This window comes from Anguilla anguilla, chromosome 2 (genome assembly GCF_013347855.1).
Source record: "Anguilla anguilla isolate fAngAng1 chromosome 2, fAngAng1.pri, whole genome shotgun sequence".
NCBI classification, from domain to species: Eukaryota; Metazoa; Chordata; class Actinopteri; order Anguilliformes; family Anguillidae; genus Anguilla; species Anguilla anguilla.
The window spans coordinates 17,151,918-17,167,008 of record NC_049202.1 but is presented as its reverse complement, the minus strand read 5'-3'; the positions used below and the strand labels follow the sequence as shown (position 1 = coordinate 17,167,008).

Here is a 15,091-nt window from a genome sequence, read left to right as displayed (position 1 = left end):
CACAGCTTGAGCCGTTTTTGTATCGTCACTCAAACTTGTAATCAGCCCCGTTTTAAATATTGTAACATTTAACGACTGCAATCCGAAAATACTTAACATTACTGGAAATTGAGGCATGTTGTAGTTCAATAGTTCAGTATTGCCACAACAAATATGGCGTAGTAAAATAGCAACGTGGTTAATACCACGTGACCAATATTTCACGTCTACTACATTGTCCAATGAAAAATAAGATAGGTCTTCTTGAAAACATGTCTCCTATGAAGCTGTGTGTTCCAGGTGAGTCTTGGTAGTAAACATTTCAATGTAGTTATCCCATTTTTATTGCCTTTTTACAAGTCTAAATGTAGAGGCAGTTGAGCAGATGTGATTGGATCACACTTTTCGCCCTTTCGTATTTCACACACGTGCTCTCGTGATGCTTCTCGGGCGTATGCTGAAATCATCATGTGTGGCTAAAAGGCTAACTAGCCAACTTCTAAGTTAGATAGCTGAGTGAACGCTGTGTGCAGGGTGTGTCGTGTGTTCATCTTGTACTTTTTAAACGCCAAACTGACTATCGGTTATTGTGTAACAGACATTAAGGGCTGTGGTCCATGGTAGACACTGATTTTGCTAGTGACTCAACGTATTCATAACTCGTAGGCAATTAGTGGGTTTTTAACCTGTTCGCTAGCTTACTCACTCTCTGGCTTAACTTATCATACAAATCAACTTTCTTTTCGACCCGCCTCGTTGCCCGGGGCAGATTTCGTACAAAAACACCTAGTTTATTTAAGGTTTTTAATCTGATGTAAATGCAAGTAAATTAACGCGACGGGGAGTTCTACCTATACACCTCTATTCATGAACGCTATCGCATAAGCACTTGTTAGGTAGTTTCCTATGAAATTCATATATGATTACATAGTTGTCTTGGTAGTGATTATTCAAATTTAACATTTTTTTCTGAATTTACTGTGTATTTGCACAGAGCATGTTATCTGAAATTCGAATATTGCTAGCGACAGTCATCTCTTTTTTCAAAATTGGGGGGTTCTGTTAATTTATTTTTTTTTTTTCTTATGAAGGGGAGAGGCTGTGCAGCACAGAAGACTGTATTCCAGGGACAGGCACCTACCTGCGACATGGTTACATCTTTGCCTCTCTTGCTGGCTATGTTTTGAGGAAAAATGAAGGAGAAGAGGTCCGTGTGTGATCAGCAATTGACTGTCTTTTTTCCTGTTATGGACATTAAAACTATTATGCACATTGCATTACAGGCATTTAGCAGATGCTCTTATCCAGAGTTACTTACACAGCTTTTGATTTTTTATATAGTATACATTTATACAGCTGAATATATACTGAAGCAGTTTAGGTTAAATGACTTTACATATTTTCACATTTACATATTCTATTGCTGATATTGGAAACCACTGCAAAACAAAACCATCTTCCCAAGAGGGAGAGACACACATACTGTATATGCATGCACACTGATAATAATTTTCTCATATGAGCCGTACTATAATTAGATTAGCAGTGTTGAGCCCATTATATGAAATTGTTTGTTTTCAGCTTCCTGTAATATCTGTTGTGAGAGAAACAGAGGCACAATTGCTGCCTGATGTAGGCGCTATAGTCACGTGCAAGGTAAGTGAATGGACACAATTTCTGAGTTTATGTAACAAATTTAAACTCCTGTTTCATATCGACATGTTTTCCAGTCTGTGAATCACAATGTAGTGCATGCTATATGATTTATGTGATCCATGAATCCAGGAATAACTGAATACTACGCAGTTTGTACACTTTTTCAATTGTAGTTCATGTATCTTTTAGGTTACTAGTATCAATCCAAGGTTTGCTAAAGTCCACATCCTGTATGTTGGTTCCACACCTCTGAAGGACAGATTCAGAGGAACAATCAGGTAACTGGGATTTAAGATGCTTTTGTGCCTTGCTAGATATAATCATGCATTTTGTTTGATAAAAGTATAGTTTATCATCGTGTTGTTCATTTTTGTAGTATAGCTCCAGATTGATTGACTGTTCATTGAAGACAAAAGTGAAGTGACGATGAATTGGCTGACAAAAATGATCTGTCGTCAAGTGATGAATTTTAATGACTATCTTTAACAGGAAAGAAGACGTTAGAGCAACGGAAAAAGACAAGGTATACCCAATGGCCCAAAGAGTCTTCATTCATTAAAAAAAAAAAAAAAAAAAAAAAAAAATCAAATTACAAACAACATTTATTGTGTGTATCGGATGGGTGTACAGCATAGTGATGTGTAATTGCTCATTTGTTCGGTTTATTTCCTTTCAGGTTGAGACGTACAAAAGTTTCCGGCCTGGAGACATTGTCCTTGCCAAAGTGGTATCCTTTCAGCAGCAGGCTGTCTGTGAAAATTCACTGAAATGAGATGCACTTACATGTTTGGCATCGACATAGTGCCCATAGGCTGAAGGAGATGCTCAGGGTGTCTCCAGCTATAGACATTGCAGCCACACTACAATACTAGCTATGCAGATGTACGTATTAAACATTTAAAAAGATCGGAACCCTGTGTGAGTAACGTATAATTAATTTAGAAGATTGTGGCATCTGTGTCGATCTATTGTATTAAGCCTCTAGGTGATGACCCTTCACCTGTGTTCTGCTATGGCCCTTGTTGCTCTCAGTCAGCTGGCTTGTGGCTGGTGTTGACCTTGACCAGGGCTCAGATCTCTCTGGGTGACGTTCAGTCCAACTATTTGCTGACCACAGCGGAGAACGAGCTGGGTGTGGTGGTGGCCCACAGTGAGGCAGGTGAGTAGCCATGTTCAGGCGGGGCGGGGTGAGCAGAAGTACAAGACAAGATTATAAATGTCATTGAATGTAATCCAAGCAATGCAGGAAGTAACATTTGATAAGCAATCACACATAGTCATTCAGTACACGGAATAACACCAAAAGGTATCTAGAAAATGATGCCAGACGTGCAATACCACATTGAAGTTGGCAAATTGTTTCCACGAGGTTAGATAAGGGCGATTTGGTGGCAGTCTAGCAGAGTCCGCATTAACGTGCTTTCGTGCGTCCTATAATGATAATTTATTTCTGTTTTCCCCGCCATTTTATTTGCACGGCAGGTGTGCAGATGGTTCCGATCAGCTGGTGTGAGATGCAGTGCCCTCGCACTCATGCCAAGGAGTTCCGTAAAGTGGCCAGGGTGCAGCCGGAGTACCTCCAGGCCTGAGGGGATGTTCTGGTTTCCTCTGCGGTCCCCACTAGCATTCCCTTTCCTCGAGGAACACACAGCTTCAACACAGCCCCCCCCCCCTTCCCTCCCCCCCAAGACAATGTGGGCCACACCCTGTGTACGACTGGGTTAAATGGCTGTATTTCCCAACTCTTGGAGACAGACTTGGGAGATGGTTACATCTGACATGATGACTACATAATTTTTTCTTTTGTTTTTTTTTGTAAGTTGACACAAGTCACAGAAATAAAGCAATCGGGATTTTGAAGTAAATGTTCTTAATTACAAATGGTAATTTACAGCACTGTTATGAAGACTCTGAATATATTATCCCGAACCAAATAAAATATTTTTGACTAAAATATTTTGCTTCTTTGGATTTATGTACATTATCAGTGTTTCTTTTGTCACAAATTTGGAGGTTATTCATTTGCAGAAGAAATAAAGTTTTGGTTGATTAAAAGCAGGACTAAAAATGTGACATGGCCCACACACTGAGCTGATGCTGATCTATGACTAGCATTTATTTAAATGGTAATATATATTGGGAGTGCCATTTAGTTACTCTGGCACAAGTTCTGACCTCAAAAAGCCCAACTCTATTGCACCATGAAAGGGAATTTGTGAATTTTTCTCTGCTAATAGCCCTGCAATCTGATTGTGGTTAGGTTTGGCGAGCTGAGTTGTAGGTCAGTGGCTGTGCCAGCACCCCAAATTGAGCCCCCAGTTGCAAAAGTTTATAATGTATCTAAAGAAGTAACTGATTATTGTTTCATTAGCAAAGCACATCCCTTGGGGTCAACTCATCTGTGTGTAAGCCTGGTCAGACTCCCAGTGGTGTTGGTTATGATCCTGACCAGCGAGGTTACTGTGGTACTGCCATGATTATGATAGTTTTTTGTCAGTATTTCCTGTCCTTAAAGCCAAACCACTCTACCTAGCTACAGAAACTGCCTACAAGCTAAAAAGACATAAGAAATGGGCTTTGTTTCAGTAAGATCCAATGCATACTGATGGTTGATCAGGTTTCCAATTCAGGAACAGTGGTAACTATATTCACCTGGCTTCAGTCAATAGGCAAATCAAGGGGGTTTAAAAGAAGCGAACTGATTTGCCTGCTTTTGTATGATCCTTCAGAATGATGCTTTGATCATGAAATATTCACCCTGTTTATATAAGCATGAAAAAAGGAAATGATGCTGGAACTGGACTGATGTACAAGTGATTAAAAAATATATATCCTGGAGTCTTTGCACGTGCACGTCAACAACACAGGGTGTTGAAGAGAAACAGTTCCCATAATGATAATCTACAACTGTCCCATATTCTAACCTCGTTTATTGGTTGAGATTTCTTACCACCTATAATAAATGTAACGATGAATTAGTTTTTTGTTACGGTAAAATGTCCGGAAGTGAGAAAAAACTTCAGTTCCCACAATGCTCCGGTGCCATTATGCGTCGTGTAAGGGGCTGCTGGAGATAATAGAGCTTGCTACGTTTATCTCATTTTAATCAGTTTACGTTTGGAAATGAAGTTGAGCTGATTAATCATGGCTTAAATAAGCAGGTTGTTAACGGTGGGACGTCCATCGACTGTAGCTCAGGTGAGTATGTATTTTACTTTTAGAGACCCCGGCTGTCGTTGATAGACTGACGCTGTCCCGCCTGGTATCTTGCTAACAAGTCCACTGCCAGTTCTGCTAACTCCAGGAGCATCATCAGTCAGCAAAGTGCCCACCAGTCAGCTGATTGTGAAATATGCAAAATATCAGACAATTACTCCACTTCCGTTGCTCACACCTTAAACGAGCCTATTTAATTACATTTTCTAACGGAGCTGTGTAATGAAACCGGCTCAGTCAGTGACACCATCATTAAGATGTTACGAATACATGTTGCAAACCCTAGCTAGCTAACAATAAATTGCCGCAGAACATTGCTGTTTGTTGCTACAGTTATTCGTAGTACACTCTGTTATGCCTGGCTGTTTTCATGTGTTAGGGTATCCTCGTTTTTATAAAGCTAAATGTACAAACAATGGAAAGATTAAAGAATTATGAAATGTCTTAAGTGAAATCTTGTCTCAACAGTATGCTTTCCATGGAAGGCAAAGCTTGTGCTTTTGAGGGATTCAGTGACTAGCAAACTTACTACGTATATTAGGGTCTAAGCACTGTATTACATTATTGACTAGCCAACAAAGGATAAAAGTAGGTAATCCCTCGTGCCAGGACGTATTAGTTTAACCATCCGATTGGCTTGGCCTTGCATGGATTCACTTGTGTCTTAGCTATAGCTGCCCTTCCTTATATAAGCGTGCTTCCTATACTATACTGTGAGTCAGCAGTGCAGACACTTTCTGATTCAACTCGATTCACCCATAACATCGCGCTGTGCATGAAGAATCACGATCACCGGAAGAATATATTAAAATCAGGTCGATGTGGCCTAGCTGTAAATATATTCGGCAGACCACAATATAGTTATGTGACGGTGCGTGTCACTGTCAGTCATTTAGATTCCAAGTGTTTTCGTTTGTTAACATCGCGTTTGAATGTGACGCAGTTTAGACAAAAATCTAAAGCATACACATGCATTATGTACTACTAAAAGCATATAGCAGAGGACATGTATTCGATAATAGGGAGTAGTTCTCTCCAAAATGGTCTGCTCCTCTTCCTGAGCCTTATAGTCACATAATATGAAAACAAAATAATCATGTTAATGATGAAGTTGATTAATGGTTTACAGTAGCAACAATACTAATACTTACATGTTGGGTTATTATTAAGGCTCAGAAAGTAGCCTTATCATAGTCATCCAAACCTCTTATTTAAACTCAGAAGCAAAGCCAAGACTTTATCTCTACAGAATTTCTGGAATTCCACCTGAGCAGCTTAGGGGAGGGATCTCATTCTCCACCCAGTGTAATTGGCTTATAGGAACCAAAGAGGAAAGGCCGGTCCCACATGTCTCCCATTTATGTGCCATATTAATGCCCCCCCCCTCCCCCCACAACAAATAAATAAATAAAATAGATAAAAAAATAAAATAATAGGCAGTATTACAGGAAGGGTGAAGGGTCATAGCTAAAGCACTGGTTCTCAGTGGTGTCCCAGTGGTAAATTAATTCTGACCGTAGTGCAAAACATTCAAATAAAAAGGCTTTTTGAAGCAAGTGCCTCTGTACAGCACTGCTGTATTATGCTTCTCTTTATTCACTTCCTGCAAAAGCTGAAACCATCTACTCCTGTGAAATCTGAATGGTACTCCTTTCCATCCAGATTATACACATCAATGGCACCCCAGTGTACTTTATGTTTCTAGTTGGCTTGGGCTGACAATGAGTCTTCAGGATGTTACATCTAATATCTTGGTTGATGGGTCTCATGAGGTCCTATCTCCACTCTTGCATGTTGACTGGTCAGGTTCATTGGGTTGGTGTGCCCCAGGAATTACGCTGGCTATGATGAGCATTCTGCTGTTTTAACTGAATTTGATGTTTGCTGGACTGAGAGTGGATGCTTCATTTGGCTAAATGTGGATGTGAAGGCTCTTGTGTCTCATTGGTTCTATGGGCAGTTAAGGTAGACAGTGTGTCAGTTTTGTTGTGGGTCCATGTATGTAACGGCCATTCGATTTTTGTTTCACAATGAGAGAATGGGAAACGGGAAACAAACCGTTTTCCGAGTTCTGATTTGTCATTGGACCCATTATCCAATTTCCTTTTGGAAATGTATGGTGGAGGAGAACATTTCTCTCTGCAGACAGAGGTGAGAGTCATCTGTGAAAAGGTCAGTCAGTGTGTCAGTTCTGTGGTCTGGTCTTTCTGTTTGTTCGTCAGTGTGTCAGCATTTGTCTGTGAACAGGTTAGTTACTGTGTCAGCCTTTGTCTGTTCAGTGTCTAACTGAAGTGGATAACTTTCTCCGTCTGTTATCAAGTAAGTCAATGTGCTCAGGTCAGCCAGTATGTCAGTCTTTCTGTTTGCGATTGGGTCAGTCCACCTGTCAGTCTCCCTGTCTGTGAACATGCCTGTCAGTTTGTCTGTCTCTGGCTGTGCGTTGCAGGCGGGGGATGCCCAGCGGGAGCTGGCTATTCCGGCGAGCCATGCGGCTGCTCCTACGATGGCTGCGGTCGTGTGTGAAACAGGGACGCAGTAAGCCCTCCAAGCGGCTGGGGGAGCTGTGGCTCTACAGCAGGCTGCTGCTCCGCTCCCTCTGCTTCAGCGAGACCACCAACTCTGACGTGGTCGTAGACTCCCTCTTCGAGCCAGTGTACTGGCTGGTGGACCACCTGACCCGCTGGTTTGGCGTGGTAAGTCACCATGGCAACCATTGAAGCTACAATCCGCTATTTCCCTTAACTAAGATGGAATATTCTGTCCTGTTTATGAATTTATAGCTAGTTTTATTGGTTATATGTACACATCTGCATCATGTGGATAGTTTTATAGATGGTACATAATTGGCTGCTGCTTGACCCCCTAATGGACACTCAAAGGCCATGTCCATGTAGAAAGATCTTATATGCGATACTGTAGATTATACTATTTATTGCTTAGCAGATGCCATTATCCAGACCAGTATACACACAAAACTATTTATTTATTTTTTGTACATATTGCAGTTTCCTACAAAATACAATGCTGATGTTGGGTTGAGAGTCACTGCATGGTTGCTCTTCTTGTTTCTGTGTGTCTGCCTATTCTTGTCTTTCATTTGCGGTTTGTCTCACTGTTCTATGTGTGTTTGATGCCACCCTCTCCTCTTCTCCAGGTTTTTGTGTGTCTGGTTGTCGTTCTGACCAGCTCCGTCCTGATCATCGTCTACTCCTTCGTGCTGCCCACGGTCGTCAGCACCTACCCCGCCCCCTGGGCCACGTGGCACCTCTGCTTTGGCCACTGGAACCTGGTGATGATCGTCTTCCACTATTATAAGGCCACCACCACCTCCCCTGGCCACCCCCCAAAGGTACACATGCCATCCAATGCCCTGTAAGAGTTTCTGAAGAGAGGACCGAACAGGGAATTCTGGGAAATGCAGATATGGCAATGCGAAAGCTTTGTGTGTTTTAATATAGTTTCCTTTGTTTTAAATTCAACAGGTAAAATGTGACACACCGTCTGTGTCCATCTGCAAAAAGTGCATTATTCCCAAACCACCTAGGACGCATCATTGCAGCATCTGCAACAGGTAACAGGGGTCTCACACACACACACACACACAGGAATGTTTTTTGCTGACTTTTTGAGTACATTGACATGCAGGGCATATACAGGTTCTTCAGATTGTTTTCACAGAACTGGGTCAGCTTGATTAGTCCTGCTGCAAAAACTGTATCTTTAGACAGTTGACATAAGATTTTGAAGCAAGAACAGGTTTAAAGTAAGCATGGCCTTAACTGACCTCACAGCAGATACAATCTCGGTGAGGGCCTTCACGGATCTTATTGCCGCAAAACAAGCTGAACGATGAGAAGCTCTGACTGGTCTTGCCCCAGGAATGAGCTCAGAGGTGTCAGACTGGTTTTGACGAGTTGGTCCTTGTAGTAAAATCGCTCCTCTCTTCCTTCTCTCCCCCTGCAGCTGTGTGCTGAAGATGGATCATCACTGCCGTATCCTTTCTCCAGAGATACCAGAGGCCCCAAAAACAGGGTGCCTGTACTCCTTTACATAAAAGATAAATCTCTAAAGAAAGTCCACTGTACCTGTCTGTTTATCTGTGCTGTCAGTCAGCTATATTTCTTAGACATTCCTAGTGAGTTCAGTTGGTTACATAACATATTTCAACTGCTGTACTGATGGTAAATAATGATAGTAGAATGTATGCATACCATTTAGTCAAAGATAACAAATCTACTGAGCTAAAAAAAAGATAATCGGTGCATAGACAGACACTACAGGCCTTAATGCACAATTCTGATTTTTTGCTCTCTTTTTTTTGCTGCTTTTGCATTCGCAATTGTCAGTGAGACAAGTGTGAGAATACCATAATGTTATGGGAAATGGATAATACCATTACTCATACCATTTTTCGGGGAGTTTGGTAATTGTTTACTGAAGGCTTGTTTCTCCAGTTTCTGGTGATCGTTCAGCGCGGTGATGGCGCGATAGCCGCTTTAGTCTGTTTTCATTTCCCGCCTGTCCTTGACCCGTCCCCCCGCTCAGCCTGGCTCAACAACTGCGTCGGCCACTTCAACCACCGCTACTTCTTCTGCTTCTGCCTCTTCATGACCATGGGCTGCGTCTACTGCAGCCTCAGCTCCCGAGGCATGTTCGTCGACGCCTACAGCGCCATTGAGGTGAGCACGCGGTTGCCGCGCGGTCGCCACGCGGTCGAGAAGGCCCACCCCTCCGGCCCCTTTCCTTCCCATCACAGTGTGTTACCGGAGTCGCACTCGACTTTGTACATGGCTGTCACCGACTGACTCTGTTATCTTACCCTGTTATCTTGACAGATATTTCATGAAGTAAAATTGCTTATGGGTAAGATGGAACAACCCCAAGTTAATGTGTAATTGATATATACAATAAAACGACAAGCTACTCTCGTTTCATAACATGTTTGTGGCTTCACAGTCACTCCTGACTGTTTACATATTACAGGTGCTTATGAGGCTGGAGTCCTGAGATTTTCTGTCTGCACACAGTAACTGCTCTTGCTATGATTATTACTGAGACATGGCTCTTGCAATCTTGCTGAATCAGTCCACTACTTTAATGGAATAAGCCAAACATCTGGGTAACTTATCTGAGGCCATTAGCATTGGAGACAAAGTGGAAGGAATCCATCATTGACTTGTATGGAGAGAAAAAACCAACCATACTAAACACAATTTATTGAACAGAGAGGCTAAACAGAGAACAGACAGTGCTAATGGAATGTTAAAATCAATGCAGTTATAAAGATCAGGATATTCATCGCTTAGGATTAGTAAACCAACCTGTGTCTTTACAATCTGTGGGCCTGTGGACATTTCAGAAGCTCAATAATTTTAATGTGGCACTTTACCATGCCAAATGACCCTTCCAGACTACTGAGAAAATACTTGTATAATATCCAGACAAAGTGTATTGCCACTGATGAACTACAAATTATTCAAGTCTATGGGCTCACTATCAATGTTAGCGGACCAGTTGCCTCATCATTTTGTTGCTAGGGGAATTCCAAGACACCGGATGCCACAGCGACCTTTTCCCTGGCGAAGGTCTCACCAGCTGAAATAATAGCTTTTTGGAAGTCCCTGAAATTCTTTCAGCTGATTTTCAATTCCTAGGTAGTGAGAAAAACGCACCCAGAATCCTATTCAGCATTAAGGTTTGCTAACCAAAGCAAGAGGGAATGCCAGCTGGCAATGAAGAATAGACTCTCAGGAATTGTGCCAGCAGCTGTTTAGCTGTGTAGAACCACAGCCGCTGGAGTCAGCAAGCCATGGAAGATGATGGACACAGTGGCAACAAGATGCAGGTTTCACAGCAAAGAAAAGAACAGCTGAAGAAAATGAGTCAATTCAGTTGTGGGAGAGTTTAAATGTTTATGTGGTTCATCAGCAGAGAATCAAAAGAGAAACCAAAATATGATGACCAGGTAGAAACAGCCAAGTGGACTGGGACAGTTTGGGATTTTACATGTTTGAGCAACACAGTAATTGTAAATCACATTCTTAATATGGTAAGAATCAATGGTATCCTGAGGTGGTGATGCCGAATACAGTTCCCTAACAGTCAGTGTACATCAGTGCCAACTACTCTTCGTGATGTGTGAAAAGTTTCCAGGAATGACATGATTTTGTCGTCAGGCTATTCCCAGCGTGTTTTCTCCCCATATCTGTCTGTGGCAATAGCCTCCGAGGTCTCACCCAGCTGAGATCATAAGGGCATAGTATCTGGGTGTACCCCAAGGCCAATTCTAGGCCCCGGCACCCTCTTGGCAGATGTGGGTGTGGCCAGGTCAGCTGTCAATTAACCCCTGGCCGTCTGTTCACGTTGTGTCCCAATAGAGCTACAGAAGTGTGGAGGAGACCCAAGGGGAAGTGGTGACAGGGGCAGGGTTGCTTTTTAGGGTCCTGCCCCCAGGAATGGTGACCGGGCAGGTAGTGCAGAGAGCCTGGGCAGTTCCCGACCCACATGCCTGAGCTACACCCCCCAGCACCTTCCACCTGGCCCCTGCTTGTCCTCCAGTTGGATTTTAGCTGTTAATTAGCTTAATTAGCTATAACAGGATGGCCTGGGGGAGGGGGTGTCATTTCTCAGCTCACTTTTGCTCCTCAAAGTCTGGGGTACCTCCAAAAAATTGTAAAACATTATAATCTCTGTAGGAAAGAATAATCTGGTCGATGAGACTCCATACTTCTTCCTCCCATCCATCCTCACCGTGTGTGAGCTGGTTTGAATGTCTGGTTGCCGAATTAAAGTCCGGTGAATCTGTAGATCACAGCCGAACCCCCTTTTGATTGGCTACCCTTGTATGACATAGACATGATTGACTGTGGATGTTGTTGGTGTACTTTGTATGGCTTTGTGTTACAGTAGGTGAAAGTGGATTGTAATTTCCAGGCTAAAGCATTTCAAGAGCCATCTGCTCGCTGCATGTGATGGGGTTGTTTGTAAGGACATCAGCAGTCCTTGTAGAGACCCCAAGAGAACCACATTCTCAGGCTGAATAGAGACCTGTAAGCAGTTCAATCACGTGACTGGTACCTTTATTGGGAATGCTGTGTAATTTTATTAACAGTGATACAAGCACAAAGTGAATGTTACACCCAGTCATTCAATGGTCTCAAATCCTTCCCCACTGAAATGTCAAACCTTAAGACTGCACAACAAGCAGCCCTGCAGATGCCTATTGCATGACACCGCATGTCCAGTTTTGATTGGTTGTTTTAAAAAGAAAGGCAGAGATTACAATGGCAAAGATGGATGTTTTCTTTAATCCTTTTCCTTTTTTTCGCCCTTGAAGACCTATTACCAGACACCACCGCCTCCCTTTACCTTCAAGGAAAAGGTGCTTCATAAGAGCATCATTTACCTGTGGGTGCTCACAAGGTAATACATTCTAATAACTGATGTTTCTGAAAAGTTGACAAATTTGATTGTTAGTATGAGGTTTAACATGAAATGTTCTTTAATCTCTAAAGTCTTCAATAAAGGAGAGAAGGAAGGGATTTGGTTGAGGTTTTAAAATGTATAAAAGGGATCGAAAAAAGCAAATTCAGAATGTATTTTATGATACATTCTGTCCATAGAACAAGGGGGCATAAATGGAAATTAGGCAAAGGTAAATTCTGCACAGGTATTGGCAAGTATTTAATTACAGAGAGTGGAACAGCTTGCTGGGTCATGTAGTAAAAGCAAAGACCTTCTGGGTATTCAAGTCCAGCCTTGACACAGTGCTGGTTAGTGTCTAGGATTGTAACTAAAAGCCCTATATGGGCCGAATAGCTTGTTTTCATCATCATGAATCCATTACATTACATTACATTTTTCTGTATGATTAAGACTTTTGTCTCTATCTTTTATATGCAAATGTTTACATACTCTTGTATTTTTGGATTAATGTGGCATTAACCTGGTTTTCACACTGCTGACACTTTTATTTTCCATTTTTACAAATTTACCTACAAAGCTACGCAAACATAATGTGGCGTACCCAGGCATCCATAGACTACTGCTGGTCATCGGTGGGAGATGCACCTCTCCTTTGACCAGCTCTCCTGTTGTACTCTGTAGCCTGAAGCAGGGGGGTATAGTCACTGGCCCTAAGGCAAGTGTATCAGGAGTGTATTCAAGTGAACCAACAGTGACTCGAGAGACCCAGTTGGGAAATTCCACATTTGGGAATTTCCCAACACCATTACACCATTGGCCCCCCAACCCTAGTCTCTAAGAACCTCAGGATCGGCTGGTTTTCTTTGTTTCTTAACACATAATCAAGCCATTAAAGCAGTCGATTACACAGTTAATTCCCCTAATAATTTCATGGATCGAAATTGGTTTATTTTAAAGTGGAAAAGCACCTTAAAAGCAGAAGAACCTACAAATCTCCAGAAGCAAGGATAGGGACCCAAGTGACTGTACTCAGATATGGACAGATATATAGGGCTGGTATGTTCCTCATAGTAAGAGGTGTTCTGTGATTGGCTCTCCTTACAGCTCAGTGGCAGTAGCTCTGGGAGGCCTTACTCTCTGGCACGCCATACTTATCACCCGAGGCGAGACCAGCATCGAGAGACACATCAACAGAAAAGAGACCCAGCGTTTAAAGCAGATAGGGAAGGTGAGGCATGGGCATGGCAGGAGTTCCGTACACACACACACACGACCGGGTCATTGACGAGTTCAGTGCATACAAGTTGGTAGCAACAATATGGTTGATTTTCTCATCGGCTAATTGCGGGTTTAATCTGTGCCATTCTCTTTTAGTACACATTTTATTGCACTAAAAGAAAGTTAGTTCAAGAGATATTGTCTAAAGCTGGGGTAAAAAGTACTGCCACACTATAGTGGTCACTAGAAATTACTTGATTGTTAATTTTAAGGATAAATATTATAACCACATCTGGAAATTCCAAATGCTCTTCAAAGCTATAGGTAATATACCTGATATTTTAATTTCGACAGGTTTTCCGGAACCCACATCATTTTGGGATATTTAACAATTGGAAGGTGTTCTTAGGTGTGGAAAAGAGAAGGTGAGTCTCAGCATTCTTCTGCAATGACTGGTGAAGGGGATAACAGGGCAAGATAACCAAGGAATGAGAGCTTGCGGTTAAATGAAGCAAGACAATCCAGCCTATAGCCATCAAACATAACTAACAACAGGGTTTAATGAACCATTTGAAATGCAGCAGGAGAAAAAAAAAAAGAAAACTACTTTCACTTATGTCCTTTACTTTGAGAGAGCAAACATGCACTCCATTGGTGGTGAAAGGTGCAGTCAAAATATCATATTAGGAAATTTGGAAAGAAAACCCAGACACTTGTGCTCCAATATTAGACAAAACTAATATTTTAAATAACCATGTGATGGTATACCATTCCGTTTGTCTCTCTCTCTCAGTCATTGGTTGACTCGAGTTCTTCTGCCTTCTGGCCACGATCCCTATGGAGACGGAATGACGTGGGATTGGTCCCCTCAGAGAAGAGACCTGGTGGCGATCTGACCCCTGAGACCCTGGTGATAGTTTTTAAACTCTCACGCCACAGAACCACAAGGCACTGGGGAAACTGGACTGTGCCCCATGAGTTCTGGGCCTATGGAGGCAGTGCCCACAGGACCGCCTGTTAAGAGCTGCCAGCCCTCTGAAGTATTCAGCATGTCCTCTGCTGTACTAATGAGTGTACTAATGAGTGTGTCGGATTGTGGATGTGTCTGTGCGAGTTGATGTGATGATGACATGTTTCTTCATTGTGTAGCCTCACAGGACTGCTGGGGTGTTTTTATGTTTTTGCTAAGAAGATCATGAGAAGCTCTGAGGAACTTTCCGGGGCACCCAAAGGCTTTGTTTGATTTCGGTAGTGGCCGCTGCCGAGGCTCCGGTCGCCACAAGTACTTTGGGGTTGTCGTGGCGATTATGGGAGGGGTCTTGCTTGGAAGCGCCCTATTGAATTTCAGATCGCAGCATTCACTGCCACAACAGCTGGGACCGTGTGGAGCTCAGCTCCGCGGAAAAATGACTGGATATTTCTAACTGTATGGTGTATCTCATTTAATAAAATGGGGATATTTCTATTTTTTATATTCTGCGTTTTCTTTGTTTTAGTAGAAACCTTAAAGACACCCAAGTGTATGTATCCTCTTCTGTTTCAATGGTGGTGAACACCTTTACCTTCAGAATATTAACCAGCTTAAAAAAAAAAGTAA

General features: G+C 42.3%; 2 protein-coding genes across 2 annotated transcripts; both read left to right on the top strand.

Annotated features, from left to right (window-relative positions):
• The first annotated feature begins 224 nt into the window (after window positions 1-224).
• On the top strand, window positions 225-3,591 carry exosc1 (exosome component 1). The gene is made up of 8 exons (XM_035402674.1): window positions 225-279; window positions 1,071-1,186; window positions 1,561-1,635; window positions 1,825-1,913; window positions 2,125-2,158; window positions 2,312-2,362; window positions 2,710-2,794; window positions 3,118-3,591. Exons 1-8 carry the CDS (start codon window positions 252-254, stop codon window positions 3,222-3,224), a joined length of 585 nt encoding a protein of 194 aa, XP_035258565.1. The 5' UTR covers window positions 225-251; the 3' UTR covers window positions 3,225-3,591.
• A 1,074-nt stretch (window positions 3,592-4,665) lies between these two features.
• On the top strand, window positions 4,666-14,963 carry zdhhc16b (zinc finger DHHC-type palmitoyltransferase 16b). The gene is made up of 10 exons (XM_035398550.1): window positions 4,666-4,833; window positions 7,298-7,544; window positions 8,006-8,200; window positions 8,334-8,422; window positions 8,815-8,843; window positions 9,397-9,530; window positions 12,188-12,273; window positions 13,381-13,504; window positions 13,849-13,919; window positions 14,288-14,963. Exons 2-10 carry the CDS (start codon window positions 7,305-7,307, stop codon window positions 14,388-14,390), a joined length of 1,071 nt encoding a protein of 356 aa, XP_035254441.1. The 5' UTR covers window positions 4,666-4,833; window positions 7,298-7,304; the 3' UTR covers window positions 14,391-14,963.
• The last annotated feature ends 128 nt before the right edge of the window (window positions 14,964-15,091 follow it).

What these genes read in the sequence shown, in the direction of transcription:
- exosc1 (XM_035402674.1), top strand. Translation starts at nt 252, where the DNA reads ATGTCTCCTATGAAGCTGTGTGTTCCAG. An exon ending in GAGCAACGGAAAAAGACAAG is followed by an intron (nt 2,159 to 2,311) that starts GTATACCCAATG and finishes ATTTCCTTTCAG; the next exon opens with GTTGAGACGTACAAAAGTTT. An exon ending in ACATTGTCCTTGCCAAAGTG is followed by an intron (nt 2,363 to 2,709) that starts GTATCCTTTCAG and finishes ACCAGGGCTCAG; the next exon opens with ATCTCTCTGGGTGACGTTCA.
- zdhhc16b (XM_035398550.1), top strand. Translation starts at nt 7,305, where the DNA reads ATGCCCAGCGGGAGCTGGCTATTCCGGCGAGCCATGCGGCTGCTCCTA. An exon ending in TGACCCGCTGGTTTGGCGTG is followed by an intron (nt 7,545 to 8,005) that starts GTAAGTCACCAT and finishes CCTCTTCTCCAG; the next exon opens with GTTTTTGTGTGTCTGGTTGT. An exon ending in TACCTGTGGGTGCTCACAAG is followed by an intron (nt 12,274 to 13,380) that starts GTAATACATTCT and finishes CTCTCCTTACAG; the next exon opens with CTCAGTGGCAGTAGCTCTGG.